This window comes from Gouania willdenowi, chromosome 17, assembly GCF_900634775.1.
Source record: "Gouania willdenowi chromosome 17, fGouWil2.1, whole genome shotgun sequence".
Lineage (NCBI taxonomy): Eukaryota > Metazoa > Chordata > Actinopteri > Blenniiformes > Gobiesocidae > Gouania > Gouania willdenowi.
In genome coordinates, this window is record NC_041060.1 from 36641504 (window position 1) to 36661400 (window position 19897).

Here is a 19897-nt window from a genome sequence, read left to right on the forward strand (position 1 = left end):
AAAGCTGCACTAAGATCTAATAAAACCAGCACTGAGAGTCGTCCTTCATCTGAAGCCCAGAGTAGATCATTAGTTACTTTAACTAAAGCAGTCTCTGTGCTGTGTTGAGCTCTAAAACCTGACTGGAAGTCCTCGAACAGGCTGTTGTTTTGAAGGAAGTCACAGAGCTGAGCTGCCACAACTTTCTCAAGAATCTTTGAAATAAAAGGAAGATTAGATATAGGCCTGTAGTTTGCTAAAGTGCTGGAATCAAGAGTAGGTTTTTTGAGAAGGGGTTTGATTACAGCTACTTTAAAGGACTGTGGCACGTAGCCTATTGATAGGAATATTTTATAGGGATATATTTTAGTAGACTAGCAGAGCTATCGACAAGCAGATCCAGTTGAGAGGGGTTATAATTAATATCATAGTTATTTATTGGATGGTGCACTGAGTGTAAGGCAGCAGGAATGGCCTCTTTAAATTTAGCCACAGCACTATTGGACAGATTTCTACTCCTAACTATTTTATTGCACAGTGCGAGATCCTCTAGGATAATGTTAAAAGATATTAAAAAGTGATCTGATAGCAGAGGATTTTCAGGGTAGACTTTTAGTTCATTAATATCAAGGCCATATGTTAGAACAAGATCAAGAGTATGATTTAAACGATGAGTAGCTTCATTAATAGTTTGAAAAAAGCCAACTGAGTCTATTAGGGACATAAAGGCTGAGCTCAGGCTATCACTATCTTTGTCCACATGGATATTAAAATCTCCTACTATCAGTATTTTATCAGAACTGAGGATAAGTTTGATATAAACTCAGAGAATTCTGATAGAAATTCAGAATAAGGGCCTGGAGGACGGTAAATTATCATAAATAAGACTGGCTGGCAGGTTTTTGATTCATTATGAGATAAATTTAGAACCAGGCTTTCAAAGGAAGTGTAACTGGCCTTTGGTTTAGGATAGATTAGGAGAGAGGAATGATAAATAGCTGCTACACCACCTCCACGGCCTATGTCTCGTGGCATATGAGTATTTAAATGACTGGGAGGAGTGGCTTCATTTAAACTAACATATTCATCTTGATACAGCCATGTTTCAGTTAAACAAGGGCGGCCTGGGCCGCCCTTGGGCCTCTGGGGTAGTCCTGGCTGGGTTGGCTGGGGAGGGTTGCCGGAGTGCCTGGCTGCCTCGGCGCGGGTGTGCATTCCTTCTGGGTGTTCACAGGGTCCCAGGGCTGTTCGATTTGGCGCTGTTGCCCCTTGCATGCGCATCTGGTTGGCCTCTGGGGCTGGGGCCCTGCGTGCTCCTCTGCCGCTCCTTCCCCTTGCTCCCTGTCCCCCTGTCTCGTCCTCCCCCCCCTCCTCCTTTGCTCTTGCGCCCGCCATCCGGTTGGGCTGGGCTTGGGGGGCTCCCGTTTGCCTGGGGGCTGGTGGGGGGGCTGTTGCTCCCGCCTGGGGGGCGGGCGGTGCCGTGCCGGATGGGTTGGCTGGGGGGTGGTCCCGTTGGGGGGCCTGGGGTGGTGGGGTCCGTGGCTCCGGTCCGGGGGGATCCGGGGTGTGGGCGGCTTTGGGGGTGGCTGCTGCCCGGGGTCGGCGATTGCCTCCTGGGTTGCTGGGTGGCGGGGTGTGGCCGTGGGTTGCTCCGTCGGCCCTTGCGGGTCCTCGGCTTGGCTCCCTGGGGCGCGCCTTCGCCAGGGATGTCGCTTGCGTGACGGGCCGGGCGGGGCCCCCCTCCGGTGTGGCCAGTACGGCTGGGGGTGTGGGGTGGGGGGTGCTATGGGGCCTCCCCGGGGGTCGTGTTGGGTGGGTGTGCGGGGGCGCGGCGCGTGGCTCTTGGCCTGGTGGATCCGCGTCGGGATTGGCTGGTCTGCTGGCTGGGCGCACCGGGCGCCGTGGGCGCCATTCCGGGGCGGGGGTGTCCCGGGGGTGGATCCGTGGTCTGGGTGTCCGGGGGCATGCTCTCCTGTCATCTGCCCGGGGACCGGCCGCGGCTCGTGGCGGCGCTGCGCAGCCTTGGGTGGGGCGGGGCTGGTGGCCTGGGGCCCGCTGTCGTCCGGGGTGCGCTGGCGTCGGGGGGGTGTCTCGTGCCGGTGCGTGGGTCGTCGGGGGTCCCCTCCGTGGGGGGGGGGGGGGGCTCTTCTGGCGCCGTTGGTGTGGGATGGCGGTACCGGGCTGGGGGTGCTTCGGTACTCGGGCTTGCCGGTCCGTGGCTGGCGGGGTGGCCCTGCTTGGCGGTGGATGGTATCCTCTTTCGTCGGGGGGGCCGGGGCCGCCTTCCGGTGGAGGGTGTTGTGTCGTGGCGCCGGGTGGGCCTGTGCTGGCCCTGGTGCGGGCACGGGCCTCCCCCCTGCTCGGCCGCTCTCCTTGGCGGCGGGGGGGCGTCGCTCTGGGCCGGCGTGCGGCGGGGGTCGCTCCCTGGGGCACCGGGGGACGGGGTTGGTGCCTGGCTGTGCCCGGGGGTGGGGGGTGCCGCTGTGCTCCGCGGGGCCGTCGCAGTCTGGGGGGTGCCGTGGGGGGGGTCTCCGGCTTTGCTGCTCCGGGGCCCACAGTGCCGCTTGCCCGTCGGCACCATCTACCATCTCGCGTGGCCCGCCACGCGGACGGGCCCGGCTCGCACCGGACAGTCCTCCTACATGTACACTTCACCTCACTCCCAGCTGGTCTGGCCCATTCACAATATGCACCACACACCCATACCCAACCCTTGGGGGGCTGGGTGGTGGGACTGGGGGTGGAGGGGGCCGCCACCTGTGTCACTATGTAGTGGCGTGGGGGCGGCACTCCCACCTCTAGTTACCCTACTAATCCCTCCAATTTTAATCACACCTCAACATGCCACCCCCCGGAGGGTGTACCCTCACTTACACCCTCCGGCCTATTACACCACATACACGTAAATCCACAGAGGTAGGATGGGGAGCACCGCTCCCCTCCATCCCCCTTCTTTTAATTACACCCCATACATTCACTGAACACACACACTCACACAGGGGATAGGGAAGTGCCTCTCCATTGGGGAATGGAGAGGCACCATAACAGGGTGGTGGGTTGGCTCACATATTTGGGCCTCTCCGGTGGGGGCCTGGCCCCTCTGTTGGTGGCTGGGCCACTACATAGAGTGAAAATACATCAGGATGGTGTGGTCGGGCGTGGCGGTGGGTCTCGGGGGGGCTTTGCTGGGGTCTCTCCTTGCGGGGTCTTTCCGGGCGGTGTCGGCCTGGTGGAGCGCGGGGACGCTTCCTCCCCTTGGGTGAGGCTTGGTGCTTGTTTCGTCGGCTGGTGGCCTTGGGGGCGGGCCCCGCGGTGTGCGGGCCTGGGGCGGCCTGCCTCGCCGGTTTGGGGGGTGGGTGTGCTGGGGGTGTGCTGGTGTCCTCACCGGGGTTGGGGCGGGGTTGCTAGGTGCCTCGGAGCGATGCTGTTTACTGGGGGGCGGCGCTAGCTGTTCCGGTGGTGGAGGTTGCTGTCGGCCGCCTGGTGGGTCTGTCCTGCCATCTGCGGACTGGTGGGTGGGTCCGGGGCATCTTTGGCTCGGGGCTGCGGTTCCGCACTTGATGTGTGCCTTTGGGGTGCCTCCGTCCCTGCGGTGGGGATCGCCGGTTGCTCGCGGGCCGGTGGGTGGCGCTGCCCCGTGGCTGGCGCTGCCCGGGGGGCGGCGGGCCCTGGGCTGCTGGCCTTGGGCTGTCCGGGGCTGTGCGGTCCTGCTGGGCTGTGGCCGGGTCCTGGGCGGGGGTGGGGGGTGCGTCCCGGGGGGCTTGGCCCGGGGACTTGCCCTTGGGGGGTCCTGGTCCCGGGGGGTGCTCCTGGGGCCCGGGGTGATTTGCTGGCTGGCCGGGCCGGTCCTGGCGGGGGTCTTTCGGGGCGGGTGCCGCGTGCCGCGCCCTTGCATACCTAATGGTACGGCCCCTGCTTGGGCAGTGCCCCGTGAGGCAGGGTGCTGGGGATGCACAAGGCGGTCTGGCTTGGCCCTTGGAGGGGGCCCTGGCTTTAAAAAAAAAAAAATAAATAAATAAAAAAACTAAAGCCCGTGGCGCGGGCGACATCAACAATAGGTGATTTGGGGCGCCATGGGGGGCTAGGTTGGGGTGCCTGGGGGCCGACGGGGAGACTCCCGGCGGCCCCCTGGTGCCTTATGCGGCTTGGGGTGTGGTCGTCCTCCCTGGGCGGGCTGCTCCTGGTGCTGCGTTCATTCCGGGTCCCTCTGGCCTGGGGTCGGGTCCCTGCTGGCTCTGGGCCCGGCGGCGGGTGCCCGCCGGCTGCCCGTTCGGCGTGGCTCTGGTCGTCTGCTGGGCGTGGGCTTTGGCTCCTCCGCTGGGGTCTCGGGCGGGGAGCTCTCTGGGCCCTCCCCTCGGGGGGTTGGGCGCGGGGGTGTGGGGGGGGATGGGGTGGGGGGTCTGGGGGTTGTGGGTTGGATTGGTGGCGTGGTGCGCTGGGTCCTTGGCTCCTTGGGGCTTTCTCGGGTGTGTATGGGGGGGGCGATGGTTGCCTCTCGGTTTGGGATCTTGGGGGCGTTCGGGGGGCTGCTTGGCCGTGTGGTGGTCGCCGGGGGCCCCCGGGTTGCCCGCTCTTGCTGCTGGCCTGGCTGCTTCCGGGGCCCGGGGGCGGCTCGTGGGTTTTGCAGTGGCGGTTCTTGGAAATACATTTGTCATGGATGCACTGGCCTTGGGCTGTGGGATAACACTCATACTGGGCTCAACCACAGACACGTTGTTCCCAAATACCTGTTCTATGGAATTTCCACTCACTTCTTCCTCTGCTCACAGCCACAATTTTAAAAAAAAACAAAAAAAAAAAAAAAAAAAAAAAAAAAAAAAAAAAAAAACAGAATAAATCAAAGTTATTTTCTGAGATAAGGTCATTTACTAGTAGAGATTTGGATCTCAGTGATCTAATATTTAATAGAGCACATCTAATGCTTTTATGTTTTGGTGTTTCTAGATTTGAGATTTTAATTTTTTTCAGATTTTTATAATTGATAGCTCTTTTATTTGATTTTATGTTAAAATCATTGTGAAATATGGGTCGGGGGACAGACACCGTCTCTATAAAATAATATTCATCACCATCACAACAGTTGTCATGGCGATGAACACAGCTATCATAATAGCAATGGGAGGGAAACTGTCCTAAGGCAAGCACAGAGGGGCGTGGAGGACTCCGCCTCTGTAACATGGTCTCATTCATGAGATGTCATAAATGTACCATGTTTTCTGATAGTAGAGATGCTCCCTCCAAAGTAGGATGGATTCCATCTCTTCCTATCAGGTTCGGTTTTCCCCAGAAGGATCTCCAATTATCAATGAAGCCCACCTCGTTTTCTGGACACCACCTCGATAGCCAGCGGTTAAATGATGACATGCTATAGGCTATACATGTCATCACTGGTCAGATTTGGTAAAGGACCAGAGAAAATTACGGAGTCCGACATTGTTTTAGCATAAGCACAAACTGATTCAATGTTCACTTTGGTATATCAATGAAAACAAGTTTGATTAGCATTAGCAGAACACAGTAGTAGAGCGCTGCAAGCAGCGGTAGAGCGTAAACAGGAAATGATCGATACGTCACCACGTCGGCACGTCACCAGCCTTTCCACCACACAGTGGTGGAAAGGCTGGTGATAGCAGACTTCAGGAAGAACCCAGCCCCCCTCACCCCCCTCACCCTCGGAGACTCTACAGTGAGCTCTGTGGAGTACTTCTGCTTCCTGGGGACCATCATCACCCAGGACCTCCAGTGGGAGCTGAACATCAGCTCCATCATCAAAAAAGCTCAGCAGAGGATGTACTTCCTGTAGCAGCTGAAGAAGTTCAGTGTTCCAACAAAGATGATGGTGAACTTCTACAGCTCCATCATCCAGTCCATCCTCTGCTCCTCCATCACCATCTGGTACGCTGCAGCTACGACCAAGGACAAGGCCAGACTGCAGCGTATCATCCACTCTGCAGAGAAGGTCATTGGCTGCAATCTGCCCTCCCTCCAGGACCTGTACCCCTCCAGGATTTTGAGGCGTGCAGGAAAGATTGTGGCCGACCCCTCCCACCCCGGTCATAAACTGTTTCAATCTCTCCCTTCTGGAAGGAGGTTTAGGTCCATCAGGACCAGAACCTCCAGACACAAAAACAGCTTCTTTCCCGCTGCCACCATCCACATGAAACCCACTGAAACCCCCCCACTACCCAATCACCACCTCCATTACCTGCTGCACTGTGTATATATATATATATATATATATATATATATATTGTAACAATGGCCTAGTGGGTAGGCTCAAAAAGTAGTCCAAGGTTCCCAAAAATGCAGTCAAAGGGTATTTATTTACAGTAGTAAAAGTGCAGCAGTATTTACAGTGCAGGCCTGAAGAAAAATAGAAGACATCCAACTTGCAAAAAGAGGGGAAAAAGTGGAAACAAATATAGACTGATCTATACACTCTGTTGCAGCGCTGTACAAACTTTGTTTTACCACCTGACAGCTCTGACACCAAACACCAACCCCCACAAGGCCCTGATTGATTGATTGATTGAACTGAGGGGAAATCAATTAACTCATCTCAGACAAATTAAAGACCAACAATGCATTTAACATTTACCAAACAATTGTATATTAATAGTAGCAATGTTAAGAGGTAAGCAAATTTTGACATATACTTGAAAAAATGGTTATTTGTATTTGCTAAGAAACACCCCTCCAAGTCCGGTGTTATGCTAAACAACCACACAAGCCACCTCTACCGAGCCTGTATCTCTCCAATGCCAGATCCCTAGTGCATAAAATGGATGACTTGGTACTACAACTTGCTGGAAATCGCTATGTTCGTGAATGTTGTGTTCTGATTATCACGGAAACCTGGCTTCACCCGGGAATACCTGATGTTAGCCTGCAGCTAGCAGGCCGGACTCTGCTCCGCTGGGACAGGAATAAGGACTCGGGTAAGAGTAGGGGAGGGGGGCTCTGTCTGTTTGTGCATGACAACTGGTGTAACAATGGGACAATCATAGAAAGACACTGTTCCCCAGATGTCGAGTACATGTCTGTAAAATGCCGACCTTTTTTTCTGCCGAGAGAGTTAACTGTGGTGATCATCACGGCTGTTTATATTCCACTCGACGCCAATGTAAACACAGCACTCTCTCACCTGCTGAACACCATAAACGAACAGCAGCGAGCCCATCCCGATGGTGTTCACATAATCGCAGGGGATTTTAACAAAGCCAACTTGAAGACTATACTCCCGAAGTTCTACCAGCATGTCAAGTGTTCTACTCGGAGGAAGAACACTTTGGATCATGTTTATACCAACATTAAGCATGCGTACAGAGCCGTTCCCCTCCCCCACCTTGGCCAGTCTGACCATCTTTCCCTCCTGCTCTCACCAGCCTACACCCCCCTTAGACGTAGGGCTAAACCCACCACTAAGACTGTTAAAACCTGGACTGGAAACGCGCTCCTCAAACTACAGGACTGCTTTGAACAGACAGACTGGGACTTATTCACACATCAGGACTTGGAGACATTCACAGGAACGTTACTGGACTATATCCAGTGCTGCATTGGGAATGTGACTGTGGACAAAAACATCCGGGTTTTCTTAAATCAAAAACCCTGGATGACCAGCCAGGCAGTGATGTGTCCACAGAAGACCTGAGCATGGCATTGGCTGAGGAGTTAAACTACTTCTTTGCTCGTTTTGAAACATCTCAGCAGTACTCATCTGCTCCAGCCCTGCCCCCACCCTATCTGGCTCCTGCACCACTCCATTCACTGTACAGGAACACAATGTCAGGCGGGTGCTTCTGACAGTGAACCCTAAGAAAGCTGCTGGCCCAGACGGAGTACCTGGTAAGGTGCTCAGAGCATGTGCCTACCAGCTCGTCCCCACCTTTAGCAGGATCTTCAACCTCTCCCTGGCCCAGGCAGTCATCCCACTGTGCCTAAAATCAGCCACAATAATCCCAGTACACAAGAAGCCCCCCACCACCAGCCTGAACGATTACCGCCCAGTGGCCCTCACTCCAGTAATCATGAAGTGCTTTGAGAGACTGGTCCTTCAGCACATTAAGGACTATCTCCCCTGTTACGGCAAGATTTGCGGTTGACCTCATTTGGAGACATGATTTATTGCTCTGGTTGAATGATGGAGTCCAGTCGGAGCATTGATGGTTTTATAAAAAAGATTTATTATAAGATAAGTAAAAAAGACAAAGATGGAACAAAAAGAAGTGACCGTCCTGGCCGGACGTCCGAAGGCAGAGCCGCGCCCTCTAACAGTTTCAGCTTAAGGTTTTATACAGATAAAAGAAGAGTTCCACCCTCAGGAGGAGGAGGAGGGAGTCAGTGGAAACATGTGAGGATGATGAAGATGTTATGAGGAAGGTTCGGGCGCCAGTCTTGATCTGTCCTTGATAAGTGTGCGTTCGTGTATATCTGCATGTGAGCAGAGACTCTGGCCTTGGCAGAGACTCTGTGTTGCACTGAGTACAATACGATCTGTTTAATCATGATTCAGCTGTTCAAAAGTGTAAAGAGTAATGGAGTCATCATGTATTAAAACATGACAAATTGTACACATGAACATACATTTGACGATATGATGATGAATATAAAAATCTGCCATAACATTCCCCACTTTTGGTCGCCATCAACGACCAAATCAAGAAACAAAATTATTATATTCCACCTTTGCTGTCTGTCAGGGTTAACCATTAGCATCGTTATTGTCATACATTGGATATATTCTTCTTTCATGAGGCACAGATATATCAAGAAAAATGTGGAAATAAACCTTAAAAAAAAAAAACCTCATCATTATTATCAATGGCATGAATCATCAAAAATCATCCTTTATTACATCTAGATAAGCAAAAATCATCATTTGCATCAAGGACATCACTCGTCTTCATTGGCTGAGTTCAGTGGTGACTGGGGTAACCAATAGCTAGAAGAATAGTGGAACCATGGTTAGAATCACCGCACTTGATTGGCGGCATCATGAGTGAAGAACCTTGAGTATTTTTCTCAATCGTAGCAGAAGGGTTTATGACTGTATTCCTGCAGCTAGGTGTGAGGTTGTCCACCCTCCATCTAGCTATAAGCATTTGGTGTGGCTTATAAACAAAGCTAGGCCCTTGTTCTAGAGTGTTTTCTTGTGTGTCGTGAAAAAGAAAATCCAGTGGCCTTGTCGGTTCCCCCTTCATTGTTCGGTCAGCCTCCGTCTCAGCATCAGCTGGTGTCGGCAATCATCTTGGATCCATGTCGCCCGCTCCGCGACCTTCACTGCCGTGTGGGTCGTTCATTTCCGGTCGGCGTTGTAGATGATTGGTTGTTGTCTGAGGAAGGGTAGTCTGCACACACCTGGCAACCTCTCTTGGGATCGGCTGGTACCTGAACAGAAGGGGGGGGGGAACCAAAACAAAACAAAACAAAACAAAACAAAACAAAACTTTTCAGATCCTAAAAGAATCACACAATGGTTAGGTGTGGGTTAGTGAGTTTTTAGCCATGCTAGCTCAATGTTATCTGTAGCCCATTCGCACGCGAGTGGCAAAATATGAGGCTGAAAGAAAAGCAGGAAGTATTAATTCGATTCTCTTTTCCTGGAGCAAGGAGAAGCATAGCTGGAGTTGCAGTGATTCTCAAGCTGTGGTACGTCTACTACCTGGTGAGAATCAACAATTTGAGAACCAATGTTTACAAGGACATGCAAGTCGGACGGAGAAGTACATGCAAGTCGGACGGAGAAGTACATGCAAGTCGGACGGAGAAGTGTGGAGTGTGATTACATGTCTTCTCAAGATGAATACATACAATTGGGAGACATGGAGATGTGAGAAAGCTAAATAAGTTTAACCAAATAAATAATATTTATTTATTTAAATTGTTTGTTTTATTTTTCTTTGCTATCTCTTATTTGTGAAGGAGAAATCTGATTCTATCCTTTATTTATTCTGAATAATGTCAACACTCCACACCTAATAAAATAACCTAATTCATTATAGAGCTGAATTTGTCAGTTTATTTATTTCATTATTTTCTCATAATTATTATTTGAGATGTAATTTACTTAATTTTGAAGGTCAATTGGTGGCAAAAGTGTCTCCTATTCTGTGTCTGAACCAGAGTTAAGCAAGATTATTGGCCCTTTAAGGTTAGACAGAATTAAAGTTAAGTTGAGTCGAACAATCATATTGTCTTTTGCTCTCTGTATTTATCCCATTCGTAGGGGTGACGAGCCCCAGCACGGTTTGGAGAGCTTCCTTAAATGCTTGGAAGTTACTTAACTTTAAACTATCTCTTATATCAATCAATTATCAAGAATTTCAGGAGGACCCTTTTTAAATCTCAGGCGACCCAGATTGGGCCACCAACCCAATGTTGAGAACCCTTAATTTTTCCCTTAAAAGTGTCTAAACCCAGTGAAGGTGTTTTATGGTCTTGCACGCTAAGTGCTGGTGGAACAAGAAGAAAATGGTTGGAGGGTTTTGGGGTATATCATTTTCCTATGATAAAATATAAATCAAAAATCAGAGGGACCTTGGCCCCTCCCTTCCCTTTTTTTTACATAAGAATGCATTTGGATTCTTAAAACCATATGATAAATATCATTGGAAAATCACTTATCTGATCATTTTGGATGTGTCTCTGTTTTCCTCTCTCTTGTGTCCGCCTGCCTTTGTGCCCTTCCAGCCTCCTCGACCTCCTCCTCCTCAGCCATAAAGGTCAAAGCCAGGGTCAACTGTACGCTCCCTTTGGAAATTTGAAGATTTGTCCCCACTTTCGCAGTTGGATTGGAAGTCTCTGTAGTCTCTGGAATAGATATTATGTTAGAACATCCACAATATGTCATATTGTCACGTGTCTATTTCAATCTATTTCCCCTTTGCTTCCCAGTTACAGTTATGGACAATACTTCCCTTTAATTCTCATCCTTCATCATAAGAAGCAGTGACCAGGCATGGCGGCGAAGGAGGTAGGATCGGAGTCGAAAAGGCGGTGGCATTTTCTATTCGGAAACACTCAGAAACAGAAAGAGAGGAAAACATTAAGACTTAAATGAATAATTTAAAATATCCCTTTTCTTTAGTTGGATTTGATTCGTCGTCTTTGAGTATACAGCCAGCGACCTGTATATTGGAAAAAACAACACAATAACAACAACTAAGACGAAGACATAGACAAGTGCACACAACAACGAGTATACACATATAACAACAAAAAACATGGACACTGAACATGAACAGTAAGGTCAGTCAAGGTCAAAGCCAGTCATTCCACTAAAAGTGGTAGCATATATAAAAAACGTCATTTGGTGTTTTTAAACACCCAGAAAAATAACCTTTAAAACCTGGTAAACTTTTTAGAAGGCCCAAGGCCTAAAACCATAGTTCTTTTAACAAGCAGCAGTGTTTTCTGAACACCCCACTACATAATTGGCAAAAACAGGGAGAAGATCTAGTGCATCAAAACCCAGGAGGAAAGGAAGGTGAAACAGAGGAACATGTGTAGTCAAACAGCCATTCATCGGTCAATCACTCAATGACACGTCCACGGCACATTCGCACTCACAACGCAGTTCTCTCAGGCATACGTAACGTGTCATCATTCAGTCATTCATGCACCGCACACGTTCATGCCTCAATTTTCCCGTCCATGCATTCACAAGGTTTTGCTGCATAGTGTCTAAGTAGAATATAGGCCTCATCTAAACCACCCGCGGCGATAGCCAGTCCACCTTCTCTCTTGGGGTCAATGAGCTCTTAATGCCCCCCTCATGCTTGGCAACCTTTTAGTGTTAATTAATTGCTTTTCACTGGTATCATCTGATTACTAAGAGGTACGCTCCTTTTTACTTCCGCCTTTGCGGAGTCTACACTTAGATTATTGCCCGTGTGGTACTGACAGTCTGCTCATCTGCTGATCAGGCAGGAATCGCACGGCCGTGCCTAACTCAACAAACTCAACCCCGGTACTCAACCGGGGGAAACTCTCAACAGCTGCAAATTCCAGAAACTTAAAACAAATATCTGAATTAGCCGGAGACCTTCTCAACCTGACCTTATGAAAATATAAAGCTGGGAGAATTTCCAGGGGAACCTTCCAACTTCTGACTTTGTGAAAATATAAAGCTGGGAGGAGTATGGGGGAAGGGTAACCTCTCAACCTGTGACTTTATTAAAATATAAAGCTGGGAGAATTTCAAACTCGACCACTCGTTACTCCGGAGATATAAAAACCCTCCAAATTAGCAGGAGAATTATAAACAACACCAACGCAGAACTGTCAGGACTTTTTGGGCGCCTCTAAGATTATTCAACATTGAACGGAGCACGCAACCTCTAATAACCCTCACTCTAAGGGAACGTAGAAATTTGTTCAGAACAGTATTCGGTTACCAAGCTGCACATTAAATCAGGTGGACCACTATCCCCCAAAGAGCGCTTTCCCTAGCAAGGTTTATCCTTTTTCTGCACATTAAACCAGGACTTCTTGTTTGAAAAGTAATTGCCTATGTACTCATAGCAACTAATGGGACATTTTTTCTCAGGAAAAATTTGGTACCCCCCCCCTGCTGTCGAGTGGCTTCGGGCCAGCAAGACAGTCCGACGCGGTAAGGAGGAGGCGCACAAAATGAAAACGATGAATGTTGAACTAGGCTGTCTGTCGCAAGCAGCTTCAAAAGAGTAAGGTACAGATTGTTTACGAGGGTATCGGTCAAAAATGTCAAAATGTAAACTTGGTTGAGGCTGCAGTCCTCAATCTCTGTCTCAATTTTCCTGAAATTGAGTAAAAACAAAAGAGTAAAAGAAGAATCTTTCAGAAATAACAAAGGAGAAAAAACGTGTGAGCTCAAAAAAATCATGGCCAATAAAAGAATAAAAAATTAAAACTTCAGCTCCAAAAGCTGAGGCAACAGAGGGCTCTTTCTTCAGCGGATGTAACCATATCTTGCATTGTGGGGGGGGCCTCCCCTCAACAAGAAAATAAAATGAAAGAAAAGCAAACAAAAACAACCTTATCAGTAACACTATTTTCTTCCCTTTTGTTTGTTCTTTTCTCATAAAGGCAAAAGCAGTGTAAATAAATGAGCAACATAATGAATAAAAGCAAAGATAAATGATGGGCACACATGGTCTCATGTGGCAAACAGAAGGGTTCTGTGTGAAGTTCTGGTGGTCCTGTGTTTCAGCTCATAGTTATGAATGTGGGTGTGTGACTGTATGTCTGGTCTGTCTGCGTGTGAGAGAATAAATGAAAACAAAATAATCTAGCGTACAGTCAGAAAATAGAGGGGTTAGTATTGTCCTATCGAAGGAGAAGCTTGTTGGCTCTTTGCTAGTTGTCCCCCTCCATGCCAAAGTTCAAGGCTAAGGTGATATAGCACTACCACCAAAGGCTGTGGTGGACTTCTTATGGCTTGGTATCCTCGTGGCTTTTGAAACAGTGTCTTTTTTTGGTGAAGATGTTCCAGCAGACGTGTGATCAGTCTGCAGTTGCTGCCCATCATTCAGGCAGTAATCGTGGCGTTTAACTCGCAACTCATCGGTGGGGGAGTGTCCAACCAACTCCGACGCCCACAGGTTCTCAGTCTTTGATCAACCCTGTTAATCCCAGCATTGGCATGCGGCCCATTCATCGACGATGAAGAGTTGACTTGGGACTGAGCGAGTTATTTCAGCATTGCTTTGCTGAATGGGAGAGTTGAGTCCTTTGATAGTCCATTTCCTTCTGAAGCTTGGTCCTTTGAACGATGTTGAAATTTCATTAGCATAAGAGTTGAAGGTGATTTCATTCATTAAGAGTTTTCATTGAAGATGTCGTTTCTTCAGGGACAACCACAAAGCCAACAGAAACTAACAATAAAATAATAAAAAATGATAATGATGATAACAGTAATATTAAAATAAAATAAAATGAAATACTGTATTCATCTGTGTGTGTGTGTTTGAGTGTGTGTTGCTCATATTCATTTTAGAGTGGACCCCAGATATATCAAACATGAAATCAAATGAAATTTAAAATAAAAATTAAATATAAAAAAAAATAAAAATCGTGTCTGTGTGTAATGGCACTATTCTGTAGGCAGGGGGAGAGGTGAGAAATCACAAGTGTCACAAGTGTGTAGTGCCATGTGTGTCACTAAACTGGCCAGTGAGGGGCGCTACCTCTCTTTCCTTTGAGTGTGTGTGTGTGTGTGACTTCTCCCTCTCTCTCTCGTGCATGTGTGCGTGTTTGGCTCTCTCTCTTTCTCTCTCTCTCTCTGTGCGTGCGTGTGTGTGTGTTTGGCTCTCTCTCTCGCTCTCTCTCGTGTGTGTGCGTGTGCACTCTGTGCGTGCGCGTGCTTCCCTCTCTCTCTCTCGCGTGCGTGCGTGTTTGGCTCTCTCTCTTTCTCTCTCTGTGCGTGGGTGTGTGGGTGTGATTGTGTGTGTGTGTGTGTGTGTGTGTGTGAGACTCTCTCTCTGCGAGAGAAAAACAAAAAAAAAAAAAACCAAAGCTCTCCAAAATGAGAGCATTAAAGCAACCAAAGGGAGAAATCTGATTCCATTCACATGTTTAAACAAAATAAAAACAAAGCTAAAAAAAAAAAAAAGAAGTAAAACTCACCGAAAGCATAATCTGAGTTCACATCATACCAAGATTGTATATGCGTATGCATATATTATTTGTTTATTGGGTTGTTCATCTGTTTGATTCCCATTATCAGTGTTTTACTCCCTGTAGTCTTCACTACAATTTAGGTTAGGTTTGGGGTTTTAATCTATTTTTATATCGGTACAGAGGTGAACTCAGTACATGGCAGCGGGGTGTTTTGGAAACTTTGGTTGCCTGTCTATCTTATGGTCAGGACCTCACAGGCTGTCCGTGGGTGCCTGAACAAAACCAAAGTAAATAATGACCAGCCGTATTTGATGCCTAAACAAAATATCCGAGCCCGAAGAAAAACAGAGGGAACCCACAGCATTAAAAAGCAAAGAACTTCAACCATTTGAGCCTTTCTCATGGCAGTCTATTCACTGCGTCAAAACACAGAACAGCTGAAGATCAAGATCAAAGCTGAAAATCAATACAATGCTTGACTGGTTGCCCTTCTATCAACACAGAGCGAATATATATGTAAATGAAAATTTATATATATATATATATATATATATATATATATATATAAAGGCAGCTTTACCTTAATAGTCAAAATTGGTGTTTGAGGTTCAACCGATGGTTCGTGCTCCAGTCTCTGTCCGAGGGCAGACCACCGTGAGGCAGCCCTGGGGTTTTAAGTGTGTCCACTCAGTGCTGGTCCACGGCCGACGCCCCACAGAGCAGAAGATGGATCCAGTTCGTGATCGCCAATTGTTACGGCAAGATTTGCGGTTGACCTCATTTGGAGACATGATTTATTGCTCTGGTTGAATGATGGAGTCCAGTCGGAGCATTGATGGTTTTATAAAAAAGATTTATTATAAGCTAAGTAAAAAAGACAAAGATGGAACAAAAAGAAGTGACCGTCCTGGCCGGACGTCCGAAGGCAGAGCCGCGCCCTCTAACAGTTTCAGCTTAAGGTTTCATACAGATAAAAGAAGAGTTCCACCCTCAGGAGGAGGAGGAGGGAGTCAGTGGAAACATGTGAGGATGATGAAGATGTTATGAGGAAGGTTCGGGCGCCAGTCCTTATCTGTCCTTGATAAGTGTGTGCGTTCGTGTATATCTGCATGTGAGCAGAGACTCTGGCCTTGGCAGAGACTCTGTGTTGCACTGAGTACAATACGATCTGTTTAATCATGATTCAGCTGTTCAAAAGTGTAAAGAGTAATGGAGTCATCATGTATTAAAACATGACAAATTGTACACATGAACATACATTTGACGATATGATGATGAATATAAAAATCTGCCATAACACCCCCCAGACTTCGACCCACACCAGTTTGCATATCGTGTGAACAGATCCACAGAAGATGTCATTTCACTGCACTCTGCACTGAACCACCTGGAGCAGCGGCAGAGCTACGTTCAGATGCTCTTTGTGATTACAGTTCAGCCTTTAGCACAATAATTCCGGACAGACTCATCACTAAACTGAAAACTCTCGGCCTCCCCCCTCTCACATGTGCCTGGATAAATGACTTTTTAACCAACCGACCCCAGAATGTGAGACATGGCCCCCACCTCTCCTCCACCCATACGCTGAGCATGGGCTCCCCACAGGGCTGTGTGCTGAGCCCCCTCCTGTACTGCCTCTACATCTACGACTGCAGCTCGGCCCACAATGACAATCTCATCGTCAAGATTGCCGACGACACTACAGTGGTCGGACTCATTTCTAAGGATGATGAGACGTCCTACAGAGAGAAGGTCCTGAAGTTGGCAGCCTGGTGTTCGGAGAATAACCTCGCTCTGAACACCAAGAAAACCAGAGAGATCATTGTGGACTTCAGGAAGCACAGCACAGACCCAGCCCCCCTGTACATCAATGGTGAGTGTGTGGAGGGGGTCCACACCTTCAGGTTTCTTGGTGTCCTCATCAGATATGTCCTGGTCAGAGAACATCACGGTAGTCTGCAAGAAGGCTCAGCAGTGGCTACACTTCTTCAGAGTTCTCAGGAGATATAAACTAAATTCCAACCTGCTGCTGATCTTCTACCGCTCAGCCATCGAGAGCCTGCTGTCGTACTGTATCACAGTATGGTACGGCAGCTGCACCGCTGCAGACAGGGAGAGGCTCCAGAGAGTTGTAAATGCAGCACAAAAAATCATTGGCTGCCCTCTCCCCTCCCCTCCCTGATGGACATTTACACCTCCTGCTGTCTCAACAGAGCTAAAACCATCACCAAAGACTGCTGCCACCCTGGCTTTGACCTGTTTGACCTGTTGCCCTCAGGGAGGCGCTACAGGTACATTAAGGCCAGAACAAACAGACTCAAAAACAGTTTTTTTCCAAAAGCAATAACCACTCTGAATTCTCTCAAGTGCTGATCTCATATTTATACCCACGGACTCTGCTCAGCTACTTTTTAAATACAAAATGTACATACTGTTCACATTACCTCATTTCCTGTACTATCTATTTATTTATTTATGTCCTATGTTTTATTGTTTATTGTTTATTTGATTTCTTGCACTGCTACTGGAGTTGGCTGTTTTTAATCTCATGGTACATGTGTACAATGACAAATAAAGGCATTCATTCATTCACCAATGACAGGCTTCTATTCTGTTTGCCACTTCCTGGTTCAACAAACAAAGCACATGGAGCAATGGGTGACAAACACTTTTACTACTAATGATGCATTTGTTTTTACATTAAAATCTTACAAACAGTTATATATATATATCCTTTATTTTCTATCTATCCTTTATTTATCCCTCATCTTTTATATCAATCATTATTATTATTATTGTTGCTGGCTTGTTTGTTTTGTTTTGTTACCAAGACAAATTCCTTGTGCTGTCTTAAAAACTGTACTTGGCCAATAAAACATTTCTGATTCTGATTCCAATTAGCACTAGCATTAGCACTGCTGGAAGACTGAGGGGAAAACTGGTTTAATTTGTCGAGGCATGACGTCAATGTGTTTGATAAACACTGTAGGAACCTTTCAGGAACAATTTAAGAAAACTCGAGAACACTTTAGGAACAACTTGGGAATGATTCAGAAACACATGAAGTTGAAAGTGTTGAATTTGTTGGCTAGAAAAAGATGATGAACATTTATCTACTGCAGTGAAATCAAATAAATATTGTATTTTAGGTCGAGGGGTGAACACTGTTTTATCAGTGTATTTATGTGTTCACTAGTTTTATTCCTCAGCATTAGTCTGTACACGTTTGAATGAATGAATGAACGAATGAAAGCACCTTTACAGTCCAGGACAAAGTAGTGCATGTCCAGACTGAAGGACACGTCCACGTAGCCACATTTGGACTGACAGGAGAGGCAGCGTCGGTTGAACGGAGGGACGGTGTCTGTGCTGTGAACGAGTAGAACACTGGTCAAACATCTGAGTTTAGAGTAACTCAGCTTGGCTTAATGAGGAACTCACCTGTACAGGTGTCTTCGTTTGGGGTCATCCTCGGTGCTCAGGAAGTATCTGCAAATCAAATAACCATAACTAACCATAATAATAATAATAATATTTAATGTATCCTTTATTAACTGCTGTAGTGAAATTCTTTCTCTGCATTTAACCTATTTTCCCAGAGGGTTAGCAGTGGACAGCCACAGTGTAGCGTAGGGTTAAAACACTGATTAACATCCCACAGTGATGGAGCAGGTGAGATTAGAACCAGTGACCCTCCGATCACAAGCCTGCTTCCTTAACCACTACTCCCCATTACTAACCATTATTAATTAAGGACTAACCACAACTAACCATTACTAACTATAACTAACCAATGATGAACCATAACTAACAATTACTAATTAACCATTACTGTTTAAGGACTAACCATTATTAACTATAACTAACCAACGATTAACCATAACTAACTATTAATAATTATGGACGAATCATAACTAACCATTATTAACTATAACTAAACATTACTAACTATAACTAACCAATGATTAACCATTAGCAACCATCGCTAATTAGGACTAACTATAACTAACCATTACTAATTAATGGCTAACCATTACTAACCATTACTAACTATAGCGAGTCATTACTAATTAATGACTAACCATTACAAACTATAACTAACCGTTACTAACTAGGAATGTAACAATTCACTCAACTCACGATACGATTCTCTCGCGATTTATTTTACAAAATGGGACTGTAGAAAAATATTCCTTTATTTTTTGGGGGAATACTATACTGTTTTCCTTTTATTTTTCATTGTCAAAATAATCCCTTGATAAACTATTCAATGCAATTTAACTAAAAATAAATCTTGAATGAAATAAATAAAGGAATAATACAAATGAAGAAGAAGCCTATTAATTTAAAATCTGGTTCTATAGTAAACAATGTAAAACTGCATAATAGTCCCTGTTCTGTCAAACTGCCTGTGAGCTGCCTTTCACCCTCCTGCTAAGCAGGGGAGGGGCCTTGTGGAAGCCCCTCCCACATGTGAGTGTGCACACCTGATTCTTTTAATCACAAACCAGCCACTGTGGGAGCATGGAGGCAATGGCAGTTCATGCCTCAGAAAAGAAAGTTCTGTTTCCTCAGCTGGGACTGAACTTTGTGCAAAAACTCTTATTATGAATGGATGGGCAGCTGGTTAGCACCTACTGTACATAACCACAAGCATAAAAAACTTCTGTTAGTTGGACAATTCATTTAAAATAGACAGGAAACGGATTGACATTGTTTGGCATTGAAAAATTAAGTGGAATGCATTTTTTTCTTCTTAATTTATTTGTAAAGTTTAGCAAATTGTTTACTGGTTACTGGCAAATGCAAGGATTATTATTGAGTTTGATGCTTGTTTAATTCAAAGGGTTATTATCATGTTTATTTCCAGTGACATGTTAACGGCAGAGATAAGCTAAGATACAATGGTTACAAATATTTGGTTAAATAAGTAAAAAATGTTTTACATTGTTAAAAATGCTGTGGTTTAAAAATACCTGAGTTAAAAGTACTAAGTTAACTTACTTTAACAATCTGATTTTGTTAAAGAATTTAGTTAAGAAGAATGAATAAATATTTGATTTGGTTTGGTTCTTTGTTAAAACTGGGCAAATGGATCCCAGACAAAGATGTGAAAATACCAATAAATCAATATGTTGGGTAAGAATAAAAGGGTGAAAAGCTAAATTTGATTTCAATTCACAAATGGTTGTGTAATTGGTTTTGTACTGTGTATTTTCTTTTTGAGGTTTTTCACCTGAACTGATGTTCTGACCCACAGAAATGACGTTAAATAAAAAGGAAAAGTAATTGAAGGTCTGGAACGTCCAGGAATCCC

General features: G+C 46.5%; 1 protein-coding gene across 6 annotated transcripts in view; it reads right to left on the reverse strand.

Annotated features, from left to right (window-relative positions):
- Positions 1-19897, reverse strand: part of LOC114478733 (dipeptidyl aminopeptidase-like protein 6) — a 133846-nt gene that overhangs the window by 7902 nt on the left and 106047 nt on the right. For all 6 annotated transcript variants that reach the window (XM_028471929.1, XM_028471928.1, XM_028471930.1 and 3 more), the window contains 2 exons: positions 18022-18069; positions 17837-17949 (listed from right to left, as the gene is read on the reverse strand). In XM_028471929.1, the coding sequence (XP_028327730.1) occupies positions 17837-17949; positions 18022-18069 (161 nt within the window). The remainder of the gene's footprint in view (positions 1-17836; positions 17950-18021; positions 18070-19897) is intronic.